Raw genomic sequence first — 16,645 nt, 5'->3', positions numbered from 1 at the left:
ACATTAAAATAATACCAAATTAGAACACAAAAGCTAGTAAAACTCAGCTGAATATTAAAAAGCAATCCTATTTACAAATACATATATATAAAAGATCCCAAAAAAGATATTCTTGCCTTCCATATTCTGTCCCACGATATTTTTGATATCACAATATTTTGACACAATATTTGTGTCTCATAATATTTTTTAGACAATATTTTGTTGGAATACCATTTGTACGGCTATGTCTACAGGTTTGTTTTGACAGCCAATTCTTAAGGGCACATTAGGATGGCGGGCAAGCTTTGTCCGCCCGCCATCCTATTGCGAAATTGGACTGCCCGCCATAAGTGCGGGGGTCCCTTGGAGGCCATTAGGATGCGCCCGCCACTGCGACGGGCACACCCTTCATTCCTGACATTGTGGTGGGTGGTACACTCAGCATCGCCCGCCACAATGCCAGGAAGGCATGTAGAGAACTTCCATGCACAACATGGCAGGCACCGCGCGGTGCCTGCCATGTTGTACATGGAACTGGTACCCCCCATGTGCCCCACCCACCCCCCGGCTCCCTGGGGGCCCACTACGGGCCCCCAATGTCAAAAAACGCCTGCCTTTCCGTGGGGGGGGGGGGGTTGCTGCCAAGGAAAGGCATGTCCCTGCCTGCATACAAATATGGATGGCGGTGTCTACCTGACACTGCCACCATATAAACTGCTTTTCTGCCCGGTAGGCAAAACCGGCGGACGATCTTCCCGTCCGCCCGGGTCCCCCCCATGGTAATATGGCGGAGGAAATTAGAAGCGGGAGGAGGTTTTTGGCGATCCACCCATTATCATAATGGGCCCCCAAATGTCTAAATATATGGGGACAGAACCTTGAATAAATTGTGTATCTCAAAGTGACACAGTAAGTAGAGAGATGCAGGAAAAAATTCTTATACAGGGGAAGATTGGCAGTAGTTTAGAGTATAGTGTATAGGATAAATAGAGATACCTTTGATACTTACTGGATAAGAGCTAACAGATGTCGTTCAAGACTTCTTTTTAAAAAAATGATTTTTAAAATAACATTTGTAACACATACGCCGTAGAGTCAATCGGCAAAGATCGGATTGAGGCATTGTGTACTGCTTTTTTATTGTGTACAGTTGTGTGGATGGGCTCTGCCTGACTGAGAGAATCATGTAAATAGCCAGCAGCTGTGTATTATCTATGCAGAAGTGTTTCTGCAATGCTTCAAAGGCAGATAATTAGGCCATAATAGGATTAATGATAGAAATGCATCACATTAATGATACTAATACATAATTGTTCAAATTACAGCCCCTAAAATTAAAGGAAAAAACAGAGTCACACAGCTGCTATATTACTTTCCTGTTGGCCAATATTCAAGATCCTGATACATCCATGTTTCTATTGACTCGCTGCTTTGCAATTCAAATATCAGGTCAAAACCTATAGACAGTGAGCATGTATCTTCAGAGGAATTTGGTAATAATGATCCTAGCCACATTATGGTGGCAGGAGGCAGAAACGTGCTCCCTGAGTTTCACTCTGCATTTGGATTTTATCAAGCCTACTGATTTTCCATGTATCTTTAGCAGAGAAGCTTATTTAAACATACTGCTGGTGAAATTATTGTTGTCTTAATTTGAAATATCATTGTATATAGAGTGACAAAAATATCTTACTGGTGCATGTATATTTATTATTTAATGCGCCTGAAGTAAACCGTTTCTGAAAACAATGGGTTAATCTTAAATACAATTGAAGAATTGAGTTGAATCAAATACATATTTTACACTTACCTGTACGAAGCGAAACTCCCTCCAGTTAACAATATTGCTTACAGATGGTAAGGAGGTTATCCCCAAAAGAACATAGAAAAAAAATCCAAGGATACCCGGAGCTAGGTAGGCATCCGAACGCCAGGCATAGTTTGGATCAAAAGGGTCTGTCGCATTGTTTTTGATCTATAAAAAGATAAATACATCTTCATAATCAGTATTTAGTAAAAATAAAAGTGAACATAAACAGACACACTATAGTGAATGGATACAGAGTTTAATATAATGAGTTATCTACGTTATTAATGCAATGAAGAGACAAATCCAAATATGACTTTAAAAAACACCACTGTTAACCTTTAACCCATGCAACAGATAGCAACTCGGAAAAAGGTGTCTAAACACAGTTTTGAAAATAAACTGTTATAGATTACCAGGCACTGAGAGGAAAACACAGTCTTTATTTTCGAATGCAAAAACAGCGCGTTGCAACTAGGTCAGTATAATAGACTTAAGAAGGCCTCTGTGTGGGGCATGCCGTATGTTTTGTGAGCAGATAGGCAGCAATGCAGTGATATCACGGCAGACATTCTTCTTGACTTGTTAATGGCTAGCTACCCTTTATGTTGTTATTGTTGACCTAAGTAGGAAGGGTATGCCAGACGTGGGTCCTGTGCTTGTTATGCCACTGGATGCAAGCTAGCCTGGCTGATGCGAGGTGGTACCCAAACATCCGGTCCCAGCTTGTTTTCCGGTCCGCGGAGAACCAGGTCTTGCAGTTTGTCGTGGACTGTTCCCATTGCGAGCAGTCTCAAGACTGATTTGCATATGGCTGAGCCAAAACTGGGGTGGCATGATGAGCAAAACAATCATGAATTTAACCCAGATCTGTGACTGGGGGTGAGAATTTGACAATGTTCAGCATTCAGTCCTCATCTTTTTGTGTTGGTATAGTCGCCCTAAGCTTCCCTTTGTAGTCAGCCTATTCATGGAAACATCCTGTGAAACCTGCTTTAGGACTTGGAAAACATCCCTGCAGTTTCTGCAAGGTTGCAACTGGATGTACCTCAGTGCCAATATTTGTCTAGGGTAGCATAGGTGCTCATTGGTAGCGGTAAGTTGACACTTCTTAGTTGGCAGGCTGGTTTGAGCCAGTTTCTCCCACTGCCATACCTAAAACTATGACCTACCGAGCAGTCTTTCATGCTCAGCTATCCCAGCTTTACATTGGCTGCAGGAAGGCTTGTTGCACTGCGTCAAATGAAGAGAGTAGGAATGTGCCATATATAATAAGATATGTCACATTCCAGCTCTCTCTCTGCGGCACCCTTGTGCCATGGTGCAAGGGTGTCTGTGTTACAGGCAGGATTGATTTTAAGCAGGAAGGCACACCTTCCTGTGCAAAAACAAACCTCAGAGGCATTTTTCTCAGCGTATGTGTGCTGCAGAATGCAGTATACATAGAGGAAATAAAGAGGAACAATAAACACGTTTCTCCTCTTTATTTCTCTGTTTGGACTGTGCACCATTTTACAGCATTTCCAACTTTACTATTCATAGTAAGCCTGGGAATGTGCCAAAAGCTATGGGGGGATGCATGGGAATGGCCACACCCCATCAATGTTAAGGCTTTCCCAACACAAAGTAATGCAAGTCAGCGACCTTCACTGCCTTGCATTACTCTTGATTTACTGACAACTTTATTCAACTTGGCAACACGAGCTTCGTGACAGGCTATATTCAGGGTTCGCGTTGAGGAATCCGAGCAGTGTTTTCGCGAAGCACTGTTAGATTGGCGGTTATTCCTGCATTAGTGCCTGCATCAGTCGTGTTAAGAACACAAATCACCTCCAGACCAGTCTTCTCAGCGAGTGCGCCTCCGCACTTCATTGCCTTGCCACAACATTACTCAGCCAGATTTCCCCTGAGGAAGGGACACCTATGTCCCGAAATGCATCGGGCTGTTCACAAGCGTTAGCAAAATGTACCATATTAATATATTTTGCATTGTAATAGTCATGATGCAATGACTGTAAATGTGCTTTTATTAAAGTGTTAACAAGTCATTCAGAATTACTGTATATACAATTTGTTTACCTTGATGATTTATGCATTCTCGATGAATACAATCTTTTTTTGCTATATGAGAAGGATTCTGTTATTCATTGTGATTTACTATTGATTACTTATTGTTTACATTGTTGAATCCCTTCGGGACATTAGTGCACAGTGCACAGTGTTTGCTGCCACGTTCGGCAGCATCTCTTTTTCTTGATTTACTAAGCCACGAAGAGCCAAGCAAGGTGGCTTTTCATGGCTTAGTAAATCTGACTAAAGTGCTTGCATTGCCTTGTGTGATGCAAGGGCAATGCAAACCTGGGCCAAAGTGCATACAGAGGCCTGTTTACAGCCTGAGGACAAGCAAAATAGATTCCCTTATTCTGTATATCATCACCTTCAATTTAAACTTGCGCTTCAAAAGCATACTTCACTACTTTTCCATATTTCTATAAGTTCTTCCTGTTTAGTAACTCTAACTGTGGATACCCCATCAATGAAGAATAAGAAATTGCACTACTCTAAGGACACTACTCTTATTATTTTCAATTGCTCAATACACTGTAGAAATGTAGATGTGATTGAAATTATCTTTTATTCTGTGACTTCATCTGTCATTTTCTTAAAATGTTCATCTAAGGTAACTTATTTGTTTAAATAACAAGTATCCAAATATCGATTTTGATACCCCAGGGCATTACCCCTGGGGGCACCGGTCATTACCGTCATTATCCCTGTTTTGGCAAGGTAATTTTGACCCTGGATATCAACCTCACCCTCAAGGGACACATTGTTCTGAAAACTAAGACATCCCGGTAACAGCTCTCTCTGCTGAAGAAAGTAAAACCATTCCTGTGAGACAGCATGCAAAGAACTTCAGTTCAAGCCTCTTGGACTCTTGTATAAGGATGGTGGCAATAATTTGTACCAAGGCATCACAGACTCCACTCTGCCCTCCCCTCTTTAGAGCATACAGCACACCACAGCATTGCTCATCAAGGGTTTAAAGAAATATGAGCACAGCACCCGTATCTTTCCGAAACTCCAGTTGATCTCCCTAACCATGGCACAGTCTTCAAAACCACTTTAATAATGTACAAAGTCATTACCACCCAGGGCCCAATCACTACCAGCATCTTGGTGCTGTTGGTACACTCCCAGTTAGCACACCATCACACTGGAGAGAGAGAAGTGCCAAAACATAAAGGGCCAGATGTAGGAAAAGTACATTTACCGATTCTAAAATACCAAATTTTACCGATTCGGTATTTTAGAATCAGTAAATGCTATGTATCAAAAAAAGCCTGGAAAACATTACCGAATCAGTAAGATTCGGTATTTACCGAATCAGTATTTACCGATTTGGTAATTGCCATTCATTCCTATGGGCCTGGAGGCGCATACGAATGAATGGTAATTACCGAATCGGTAAATACCGATTCAGTAAAATGGGGGACACATTCAAAAGTGCCAGGGTGTCACTTTGACACCCTGTTGCACCCCTGAATATTGCTTGTGTGCAGATGTGGCACACAAACATGCCCTAAGGGCATATATGTCTGCCACATGGCACAGTTGAAAATGCACAGATTTGCATTTTCAAAGGTATTCGTTATTTACCACCAACTTATAGTTGGTGGTAAATAACGAATCCTAAAATGGGAAAAACACTCATTTGAGTGCTCCCTACATTGCAAATTCTGTAACTTACCGATTCGGTATTTTAAGGAATCGGTAATTTACAGATTCCTTAAAATACCGAATCGGTAAATTACCGAATTTGCAATTTAGGCCACCTACATCTCAGTAGCCTCGGTAACGGCCGAAATTCGGTAATTACGCCCGTTACCGACCAGTATTGGGCGACCTACATCTGGCCCCTAATGAGGTAACTGGTGCTCTAGGTCTATGCACCCAGGATCTGCAGTGGCATTCCTATATCATGCAGGACTCACCTTTTAACTGTATCATGGCTTTTGACCCTGTAAAGACCCCAGCCACATTTTGGCTAAAAGTGCTATAAAATACCCCATTCATATATACATACCATGATTTCTGGAAAACCTCTGACACGAAATTAAAAAGGAGCTATCTCCTCGTCATAGGGTCAGGAACACAACAGGCCAAATAAAAACGGATTATCTCAAGTAGAGCTCAAGGTGTTCGAGTCTACCTGAGCCATTTAGATCTTTGTGCTAGTATAAATAATGCTGTGAAAAATAAATGTGGCTGTTTTTACACCAAAGCCCTATTTATTGCTAGTGTCTGTTTTTACCACCAACATTTCACTGGAAGAAAGAGAGTAAAAACAAAAATTAAAATGGAGCGGTACGCATGGGTTGTTCTGCATGTGGGGCACCAATTATTAAACTGAGTGCAAAAACAATTAAAAGCCCTGGTAGCATTTTTATTGTGCTGTGCTATTTTTGCACTTAGTAATGCTGATGAGTCTACAAACGACCCTATTAACGTGGCAAGAGAAGCCTATGATCGTATGTTCATCTGACAAATAAAAACACTCCTACTTCAGTGGCTGTCTTAGCTGGCAGCAACACTATTCTCGGGGTGTGCTAAATCGCATAAATTATTTTGTGAAACGTTGTTACGTTCCATACAAAAGGTTTGGTTTGAAGATCTCTCGCATGACATTTTTATTTAGATTTTTTACAATAGCATCTAATTTATATCAAAATGTTTTGCAAGATACCAGGAGACTGGTTCAGGGAGTAAACGTGCCTTAGTGAGATATTTCCTGCACCAACTGCTCTCTGTCTACAAAATCATGCAAAATTGTACAACGGCAAAATTCAAGGAATGTAATGAATTTACGGTAACTCAAAATTCTGAAATTATGCCCATTGTACCAGTGAAAACGAAGTTTCCCCCAGGCATATTCTCTGGCGTTTTTTTTTTTAGGTATATTTGTTTCCATGCTCAAAGTATAAGTGTACCTCCAATATCCATCAGTTACAAACAATATGCCAGTCAAGATGTTTGCAGTGGTTACAACTTTGAGCCTATGCACATGCAGTAGGTTAGAGGCAGGAAAAATTGGGTTATATTTAATAATTAAACGTGGACCTTGGAAACGTTAAACGTATATGCTTTTACTTTTTATTAATTATTGATGAGAACCTTTGAAAAGCACCACGTACTACTACATTTCTGTAGTTTTAGTAACTTATAGGCAAGGACAGCAAAAAGCTAGTACACATGACATTCATAGGCTGGAGGCACATAAAGAGTGTGTTGGAGAAGTGCAGGGTAGGACTTTTTAGTTCAAATATAGGAATTACAAGAAAATATGTGGTAGCCCTATATTGATGGGGCACAAGAAGTAGGGGCAGTCTGTGAATTAGGAATGGTGGGTGATGGTAATGAATACATACCTGGGATCCAAGGTAGATTCGAAAGGTAATTGATTACTGAGTAAATCAGAAGGGTGGTACATAGTATGGGGCAGAGACAGTTTCTGTAACCACAGCTCCTGGAAGTAAGAATCTGGCCTAAACCTGATCTGAGTCCTTTGTTCTGTTTTTTTGGGGGATCACACTGTCTCGGATGCTCGCTTTATGCATCGTAATTCAAGTGTAGTAGGAAACGTACCTGGGCACAAGGTAGGTCCTCTCTCATCTGTCTTTGTGCTCTCATTTCTTTTAGATCTAATTGTGTTTGAGGGCCAGGTGATATTTTTAACAGGCTTATTTCATTGAGATATATTTTCTTACAATTAAACGTAATACTAGCTTGTAGAATATTGTCTTTACTCACATACTGAGTATACAATCTCTACCTCTACTGACTTCAATGAATGAAGGTAGGTTTACTGCATTTAGTAATGGAACATCAATCCAAAAACCTGATAGAAGGACTTTCCTCACATCCAGTCATTTGTCCAACTTCGTCCTGTTTTCATGATAAAACCATTAAGATTAATTCCAGTTTTGGCTCTCAAACTCCTTCTGTATCACTGCCCATTCTGAATCTACCATCAAATGCTTGCAATATGACATCACTTGATGAATTTTCTCCTATCTCATCTGAAGATACTCATGTGTTACTTCTCCCTATCAAACTCACCCCAGATATTATGAACCCAGCCCTTGTTCTGCTTTGTAATCTGTCTCTTATCGCTGCCACTGTCTTGAATATTTAGAGACATGCACTAGTTGTATCAATTGTACAATAAAGCAACAGCTGACTATAAGTTTTTAAGATATTACACCCCATTTCTTTATTGTTGTTGTTGTTGTTGTATGAACTTTATTCAACAGAAAATGTCATACAAGCTATAGACCAATAATGCATTTGTTTTAAAACAGAGAAATACAAGTGTACGACATCTTAAACGTATATGGACAGGCAATGCAACGTGATAATCAATTGGGCCCTTGGCATAATAATACATTTTTTATATATTCAAATGGTTAAAAAAAAAATACAACAGAGGCAAATGCATAATGTATGCATCAAATGCAAATCTGCGATAAAAACAGGATAACAACAGCAAGCACCTCATCTGAATAACAAATCATTTCTTTATTGCACATACCCACAAAACATCTGAAAAGGGCAGTCAATTTTCTACTCTCTGGCTATTTGGAATTCAATGCATTGCTACATCCAATACAATCAGGTGTTCACCCATTTACATAGCAATGGACCTTCACTACTGGCTGTGTCTGATGACCTCAGAAGCTTTCTTGACCTAGGCAGTTCAGCCACTTCTGTCCTTCCCGATTTTTCCTCAGTTTTTGATACTGTTTGTAATTGCATTCTCATCACTAGCCTCACTTTTAAATCCCTGCACTGGTAATGAAGGATAGTGTACTTATATTTCTTTCTTAACTTTTACTAACCCAGTACCCCTATGTTTCACATAAGGGAGAGTTTGTGATCTCAGAAGAGCCTAGAGTCTGTTCCAAGTGTTTATGAAGATCTTTCAATGTGGCATAGGAGTGCATGAGCCTATTGAGCTTCTGGGTCCTCAGTGATTGCCAGAGAACCATCGTTCAATAGTAGAAATATCAATTTAATTGAAATGTTCACTGTTTCATATCACTTATTATGGAAAGCCTTCAAAAACAGTAAGCATGGCATTTTAAGAGAGGCACTTAAAATAAGTAAATATTTGTAGTAACATGCTGGAAATATAATAATGGTGAAATGCTTCAATGTTAATTGTAAAGGTATGATAACATCCTATGGCAAAGCCAGAAGGTCTGACTTTGTATATTTCATACCACACATTTTTTATAGACAATGTGGTTTTAGGGGTCGGACCCTGCTGGGTCACGACACCATAAAGGTGTCTTAACTGAGGGTGGCAATTGACGTATGTGGCCTTCTTTTGAGCAAACCCCTGGTACTTTACAGTGTGTTCCCATGGACCATATTGTGCCATTTTGTACATGTTTCTATGTTGAGCTTAGTATTTAATTCTACATGTATTACTGCACTTTTTCATTTTAAAGAAAAAGCACTGGCAGTACATTTATTTTTTTAGGTTATTATTACGTTGTTGATTGTGAATGTCTAGCCTACAGCACCTCTCTGTCGGGAATGAACAAGGGGCTTCTACATCTTGATTGGCACCTGGTAGCTATTTATTTTATATCACAAGAATTCATCTCATACACATAAGTGTTTTAACTAACACTTAGGTATATAAAGACTTTGTACATTAAATTCTACATCTAGTAATTTATACAATTGCTATAACTACACATAGTAACATTGACAAAATGGCTGGATTACTGCCAAAATATCCTAACAGTCTCTTCATTACAAACAGAAAAGTGTAGTCCATCAGTACTGAGCTGGAGGTCAGCTTTTACTATTGCAGAGTAATTCATAATTTTAAATAGTTTCTCTCACATAAAACTCAATATAAATTAGCAAAGATGCCTACAAGAGTCTGTTAGACCTGGCATCCTTGGTGTGGTATCCCCTGTCTTTATTTCTTTGTTTCCTGTATTTTGCTGTGTATTATCTTTCGTTTTTGCTAATCTAGATGCTTTGGGCCCATTGCCACTGCCCATCAGTGCCAAAAGGCAAGTGCTCCCTATGTAAATTGTATTTATGGATGGGTGTTTCCATGTTTGGCTTATCTAATTAAATGGTAAGTCCCTAGTGCAGTGCACTGTGTGTGTTCAGGGCCTGTAAATCAAATGTTGGTAGAGGGCCTGCAGCACTGATTGTGCCACCCACACAAGCAGCCTTGCAACGGGTTCGCAGATCTGCCACTACAGTGTCTATGTGCAGTTTTAAACTGCCATGTCAGACTGGCAAGGGTACCCACTTGCCAGGCCCTACCCTTCCCTTTTCTTACATGTAAGACAACCCTCAGGTAGGCCCAAGGTAAACCCATGGGCAGGGTGCATTATATGTGAAAGGTAGGGCATGTACTGGTGTGTATGACATTTCCGGATAGTGAAATACAGTGTATTTCGTTTTTCGCTATTGAAAGGTGTTGTAACCTATCACGTCAGTCATGGATTGTGGAGCACTGTGCCTAGTGCGTTCCACATTCTCCAAGGACTGACTGTTCTATCTTCTGGCAGTTAAGAGCTGACCAGCCAGAGAGGGAGCCACGGATTTTCCACTCGGAGCTAACATACAAATAAACCCTCTTACCTCTTTACAGCTGACCTCTGTCCTCATTACTTCATTTTGGCGACGATCTGGCTGCAGTCTCCGCAGTGGAAGTGGCAAGAAACCAGCGTGCTGTCGTTATTTCCTTCGTTGTCCCAGGAAGGCGCATCGTATCGTTTAAGCAGTACTACACAGTGGTGATGTAAAACTACGTAGTGGCGTTTCAGCGAGCCGTGAGTGCTGTTATTTATTTAACTTCCAGTAGCTTACCCTTCGCCCAAATTGTTGCCGACCAGTTGTCAGCGCGAGCGCATGTACTTGAGAGAAGCGCGAGCAGCATTTTTAAAAGAGCGCGAGCCATAGACGCGAGCAGTCGCTTGAAAGGAGCGCAAGCCGTCTTCCATGACACAAGCATAACGCTACGCCCAACCAGCTCCAGAAACAAGACACAAACCTCCTTCCTCATCACGCTACCATAACAAGGCCTATCTCCTCCTGAAAAAACGTACAAACAACGTAGCGACCATTTTGTTTTTGCGCAAATCAGCTTTTGACAGAAATATATCGATCAGCATCAAAGCATCGACCTCATATTAAGAAACTCCACATTAAGAAACGTTTAAAAGGTACTCTTTGCTTTTCTTTTGTTATTAACGTTTCCCATTCATATTATTTCAACATATTGCACAACGTTGAAAATTGTTTTTTTGCTACAATTTACCTCTGTTACTGTGGAATAGTATTACGACAACTATGGCAACTCAAAGCTCTGTAGTTACTCCACCTATATTTTTAGCCTCTCCAGGACCACTTGCAATAGAATGGGAGGACTGGTTGCCTATGTTTGAGACTTATATCGATGCAATAGATGGATAAAAATTTAGCGCTGATCGGAAAAAAGCTTTATTATTGAACAACCTAGGAAAGGAAGGACAACGTATCTTTAAATATTTACCGACTGCAACTCTACCTAATGGTAATGCTATAGAAAATGCATTTGATGAAGCAAAAAAACGTTTAGAAACAAGATTTGCTAAAGAAGTCAATTTAGTGATGAATCGTCATCAATTCTACACTCACAAACAAGGTGAAAATCAGTCTATAGACGAGTTTGTGTCCAAATTAAGAGAACTATCTTTAAAATGCAAATTCGGTGCCATGACAGATGAAATGGTGCGCGATCAGCTAATTGTACAGTGTAAGTATAGGAAGACCCAAGAAAGACTTTGGGCAGCCAAGAATCCGACCTTGAAAGATGCCATCGAAATAGCGAAAGTTGTTGAACACTCACAAATTTGTATGCGTGAGATGAACAAGAAAGATGACGTATCTTATAGCAACATTTCTTCAATGCAGAATGCAGAATCCGAAGTTGCAGCTATATCGAAACCTGGAAAATACTTTCAAAAGACCAATTTTCAGAGAGGAAGACAACAATTTAGGTCATGTTACAAATGTGGAGGTCCTCATAACCCTGACTATTATAAATGCCCAGCCATAGATAAAAATTGCTTAAAATGTGGACAAAAGGGTCACTTTTCAAACATGTGCAGGAAATCTTTCACACAGAGAGTTGCGACCATCGACAGTGACAATAGTACTGCCCTTGATGACATTGAAGGTGCATTTGTACCGTCAGATAAAATCCTATGCGTAGATGACCCCAAGGACCAAGTTGGTAGAAGAAATCGACCCAAGGCAGAATTTAAAGTCAATGGAGTCAACGTAGACTTGATGGTTGATTGTGGATCAATGTATACTATCATTTCTAAATGTATATTTGTTAAGTTGTGGCCTAACCAGAAATTGCTTCCCAGAGACATTAATCCAGGTGGGTACCAAGGAGAAACCATTGACATAATTGGTTTTATGGAATCTACCATTGAGTTTAAAGGAAGAACAATTGATGGTAAAGTTTATGTATCAAGAGATGGACCACCTATTTTGGGGTGGGTACACCAGTTTGATTTATATAATATTATAAATCCCAGAGCTCCTACGCAGGTGTTGGTGGTAGAAGACCCTTCATTAGAAGACATTTTGAATGAAGCCAAAGATGTGTTCAGGGAAGACTTAGGCTGTTTTAAGGGCTATGTGCACAAAATAATGTAGATTCCAACACTGTGAGTCAACCCACTCGTGAGGTAAGAGTATACAGAAATCGATTTCCTCCTGGTTACCTTAAAGATTTCGTATGCAGATAAATGCACATGCTCATTTTAATCAACCTTATGTTTTGTGAAATGTTATAAAATTGTATTGCTTTCTTGTTTTGAGTTATATTCTATTATATTGACTTCTGTACTTTTGTTTTATTAAAGAGAGAGGATATGTTGTAACCTATCACGTCAGTCATGGATTGTGGAGCACTGTGCCTAGTGCGTTCCACATTCTCCAAGGACTGACTGTTCTATCTTCTGGCAGTTAAGAGCTGACCAGCCAGAGAGGGAGCCACGGATTTTCCACTCGGAGCTAACATACAAATAAACCCTCTTACCTCTTTACAGCTGACCTCTGTCCTCATTACTTCAAAAGGCTATCTGTTCCATATGATAGAATGAAAGATATTTTGTAAAAGCTTACAAGTATAACTTCTCATTGGGCCAAGACAGAGAAATGGAGTCTGGGCTCTCTGAACTCAGAATGTTTTCACACATCTTTTAGCACTGGCTGCCTTACGCAATGCTGTCTTCCCCTCCTGCCAGGAAGCTGGACCACAGAGAACATGGTTGGTTTGGATTGAGCTAAGAGACTCTCTGCCACAAAAGAACAAAGGAAAATGTGGTATAAATATTGGGGCCCAGGCCCGAGAACTTTAAATTACTTCTGGACTCAAGAGGAACCTCTGCCAAGGAAAAAACTGGGAAAGCTGAAGAAGTAGTACTGCCCTTCTGCTGTGTGCTGTATGGGATTGGCATTTAAGGGTTGTCTCTGCAATGGAGAGGACAAAGACTGAACTGTGCTGGATATCTTGCTTGAAGAAGATCTCTAAGGGCCTGGTGTAGGGCTTGCCTTCTGTTCTGTAGTCTCAGGGACACAACGACTTCACTCCCTTTTTACTCCTGCATCTGGAACTGCTGTTTCAGCTGCCACAAAGGAAAAATGCAACACCGAAGCTGGTGAAGGATGACACAACTTACAACAAAGCCATGGGCATCAATCGTGAAGTGCAGCGCACCAACTTGCACTGCTGCCCGATGCCTGTAGATGCCACACCGTATCGACTCTGATGCCGTCACAGAGGTCGTTGCCTGCACCAGAGCTGAAGGCACCACTTGTGATGTGCATGACGCACCGCCATGACTCACACCGCATCCCCGACCTCTCCGAAGCCAGTGCTTCATCATCACAGAGCCTATACCTGATGTGGGTGACCTGCCGAATCAATCGACCCCACATCCTTGTAAGGAACTCGATGTAACCCCAATGTCACCTCCCCAGCAACAGTAAGGAACTGACGCCTAATCTCCCCTGCATCGCAGTTAGGAACAGACGCCTCACCTCCCCTGTGGCCATATGCGAGTGACACAGCATCACCTTTCTGAGGCTGTGCACCGTCTCTGTTTTCATAATTTACCAAGGTACTGTTCTTTGGGGTCCTTGTGACTCCGGGCCTGATGCTGCGCACCACACGGTCGGCGCCGTACTTTGGTATTTTTATCTGTCACAACTTCGTTATAACTCCATGTGAAGCCATTTGTTGCTACAAGCTTATTTTTGTGAATAGCCTATTTTTAATGATATCTTGATATATGTATGGTGGATTTCTCTTGTTTTGGTCTGGTTTTGTTTAGATAAGGATTTCCTATTTTTCTAAACTGGTGTGGTGTTCATTTGTATTGTTTTCACTGTGCTACTGTTTGTGTGCACAACTGCTTTACAAGCAAGTGCAAACCATTGCAAACTAGAGAACCCCTTCTCTAACATTGGTGGTCAGCGGTGAGGATTAGGACTTGTATTTGTGCCTAACATACATTGATTGGAGTCATCATCATCAATTTAACTTTATTTCGGTTTGTTAATGAACCATAAAAGTACATTACAGTTAAAGAAAAAGAATACATTTACAACTCATCCAATGCATTGTTAGATCTCAATTAGCATATTTGCAATAATCAGTTGACGTGCGGTTATAATATGACAATAAAAACATAACAATAGGATACAGAAGCTAAAAAATTTCCTTTAAGACAAATAAAAAACTAGTTATTACTGAGACAGAGCCGTCCACCCACAATAAGCGGGTTACTACAAACGGATCAGTCTTCGTCTAGTTAACCACATCGAGAACAAGAATTTAGCAATAGCAGTAACTATCAATGCATTAGTATCAGTTTTTAAAATCCTAAAATAGTCTATATAGTTCCTCAGTCCTAGGTTAACACATAACTGTATAATCCATTTTTTCCTGCTGACAGAATAAGCAGGACAAAACAAGATTACATGGATTAAAGATTCATTCGGATCATTACAACCTGGACAAGGACGAGCTAAACCCAATTTCCATTTATCAGAATAGGAGTAAAGGGGTAATGTACCATATCTGAATTGTAAAAACAATTTTTTTGCTAAGACAGGTTCTATAGCATCTAATTCTTTCTCAAAACTATAAACATTCTTAAAGTCCAAAAAACTGTCGGTGAGACTAGAAGGCCTGGCTGTTCGAAGGACCTCTTCAAGGTTATGATGTTTTATAGACTCAGCCAGGGTTCTCTTTGAGATAGATTTGCATGTGTCCTCCGGATTAGACCAGAGATTCTCCATGCCGATCTTGGACGCCTGCCCCCTTATAAAAGATAACCACTTTATCCTCCCCACACCCGGGCGAGCCATAACAATTTTTAGTTCTTCTCTATAACACTCAAGCTCCGGGACGCTCCACAATCTACGCCAAAAAAAGAAGCGGGCGTGAGGCAATTACTTCTGCAATTGGCCTCAGATTTGTATCCAGCCTTAGTGGAACTAGGGGGGTGTTAGTGGGTAGAGAGAGCAGTTGTCTAACAAATGTATTCTCTGTTATACTAATCTCGTTCGCTGGACAATGACCCCAGAGTTCTGCCCCATATAGGGTAGAAGATCTGGTTTGTACCTTGTATATTTCCAGCGGTACACTGACTAGCTTATGAACACAAGATTTCTGTACTTTAAGGATACCCCCCATAGACTGAGAAAGGGTTAGATTAGCCTTAGTCATTTGGGTTTCCCAACTCATTCTATCATTTAAGGTCAGGCCTAGATAGGTAAAATGATTTACCCTTTCCAGGGCTCGTCCGTCCATAGTTGGACAAGGGCAATTAGTTTTAGTGCCATTAAACACCATGTACTTAGTTTTGTCTATGTTTATTACCAGATTCCTGTCCCTACAGAATTTGGTAAATTGATCTAACACCCGCTGCATCCCCATAGATGTTTTTGAGAGTAGCAGGGTGTCATCTGCAAACATGAGTGTAGGAAATTTACCACCAGCTAGGTTAGGAGCATCACTGTTTTGCACACTAGTTAAGTCATCAATGAGGCCATTTAGAAAGAGGGAAAATAGCGTAGGGGCCAGTACACATCCCTGCCTAACTCCCTTCTCAATAGGAAAATCTCTTGTTAGCTGGCCGTTTTTGCCATAGCGAACCTTTGCATAGGTACCGTCATGGAGTCTTTTGAATTGGAGACATAGGTAGGGTGGTATCCCCATTGTTGTTAATATGCTCCAAAGTTGGTTTCTGTCCACCATGTCAAATGCGGATTTTAGGTCCACAAATGTCAGGTAGAGGCTCCCCCCTTCCATCACCACATGCTTCCAGTAAAGGACCTGGAGCCGTAGTAGTTGGTCAATGGTCGAGGTTTTGGCACGGAACCCTGCTTGCAAGTGGGAGAGGATGTTGTTCTCGCTAATCCAATCTTGCAAGCGTTGCAAAAGCAGTTTGGCATAAATTTTTTGGGTAACGTCAATTAGACTAATTGGTCTATAATTTGACGGGGCCAGCGGAGAGCCCTTTTTGTAAATCGGAATAATTTCGGCCCCCAGCCATGTGCTTGGAGTCTCTTGGCCGTCAAGAATGGCATTAAATATGACAGTCAGGTAGGGGACCCAGATCTTCGGCTCATCTCTAAAAAGATCACCGGGGATCTTGTCCAACCCAGGGGCCTTATTACTTTTTAACCCTTGAACTGCAAGGGTCACTTCCGACATAGTAAAGGGAGGGGAGGGGCATTCTAGACTCGGTCTCG

At 40.9% G+C, this 16,645-nt stretch overlaps 1 protein-coding gene across 3 annotated transcripts in view; it reads right to left on the bottom strand.

Moving 5' to 3' along the window:
- Window positions 1–16,645, bottom strand: part of LOC144784677 (metalloreductase STEAP4-like) — a 187,625-nt gene that overhangs the window by 18,983 nt on the left and 151,997 nt on the right. For all 3 annotated transcript variants that reach the window (XR_013601693.1, XM_078663618.1, XM_078663617.1), the window contains exon 4: window positions 1,793–1,957. Coding sequence is in view for 2 of the 3 variants with exons in the window: in XM_078663618.1 (XP_078519744.1) it covers window positions 1,793–1,957 (165 nt within the window). In the remaining variant the exon portion in view is untranslated. The remainder of the gene's footprint in view (window positions 1–1,792; window positions 1,958–16,645) is intronic.

The sequence above is a fragment of the Lissotriton helveticus genome, chromosome 10, assembly GCF_964261635.1.
Source record: "Lissotriton helveticus chromosome 10, aLisHel1.1, whole genome shotgun sequence".
NCBI lineage: Eukaryota > Metazoa > Chordata > Amphibia > Caudata > Salamandridae > Lissotriton > Lissotriton helveticus.
The sequence above is the reverse complement of the archived record's forward strand: the minus strand, read 5'-3'. Positions and strand labels throughout refer to the sequence as shown.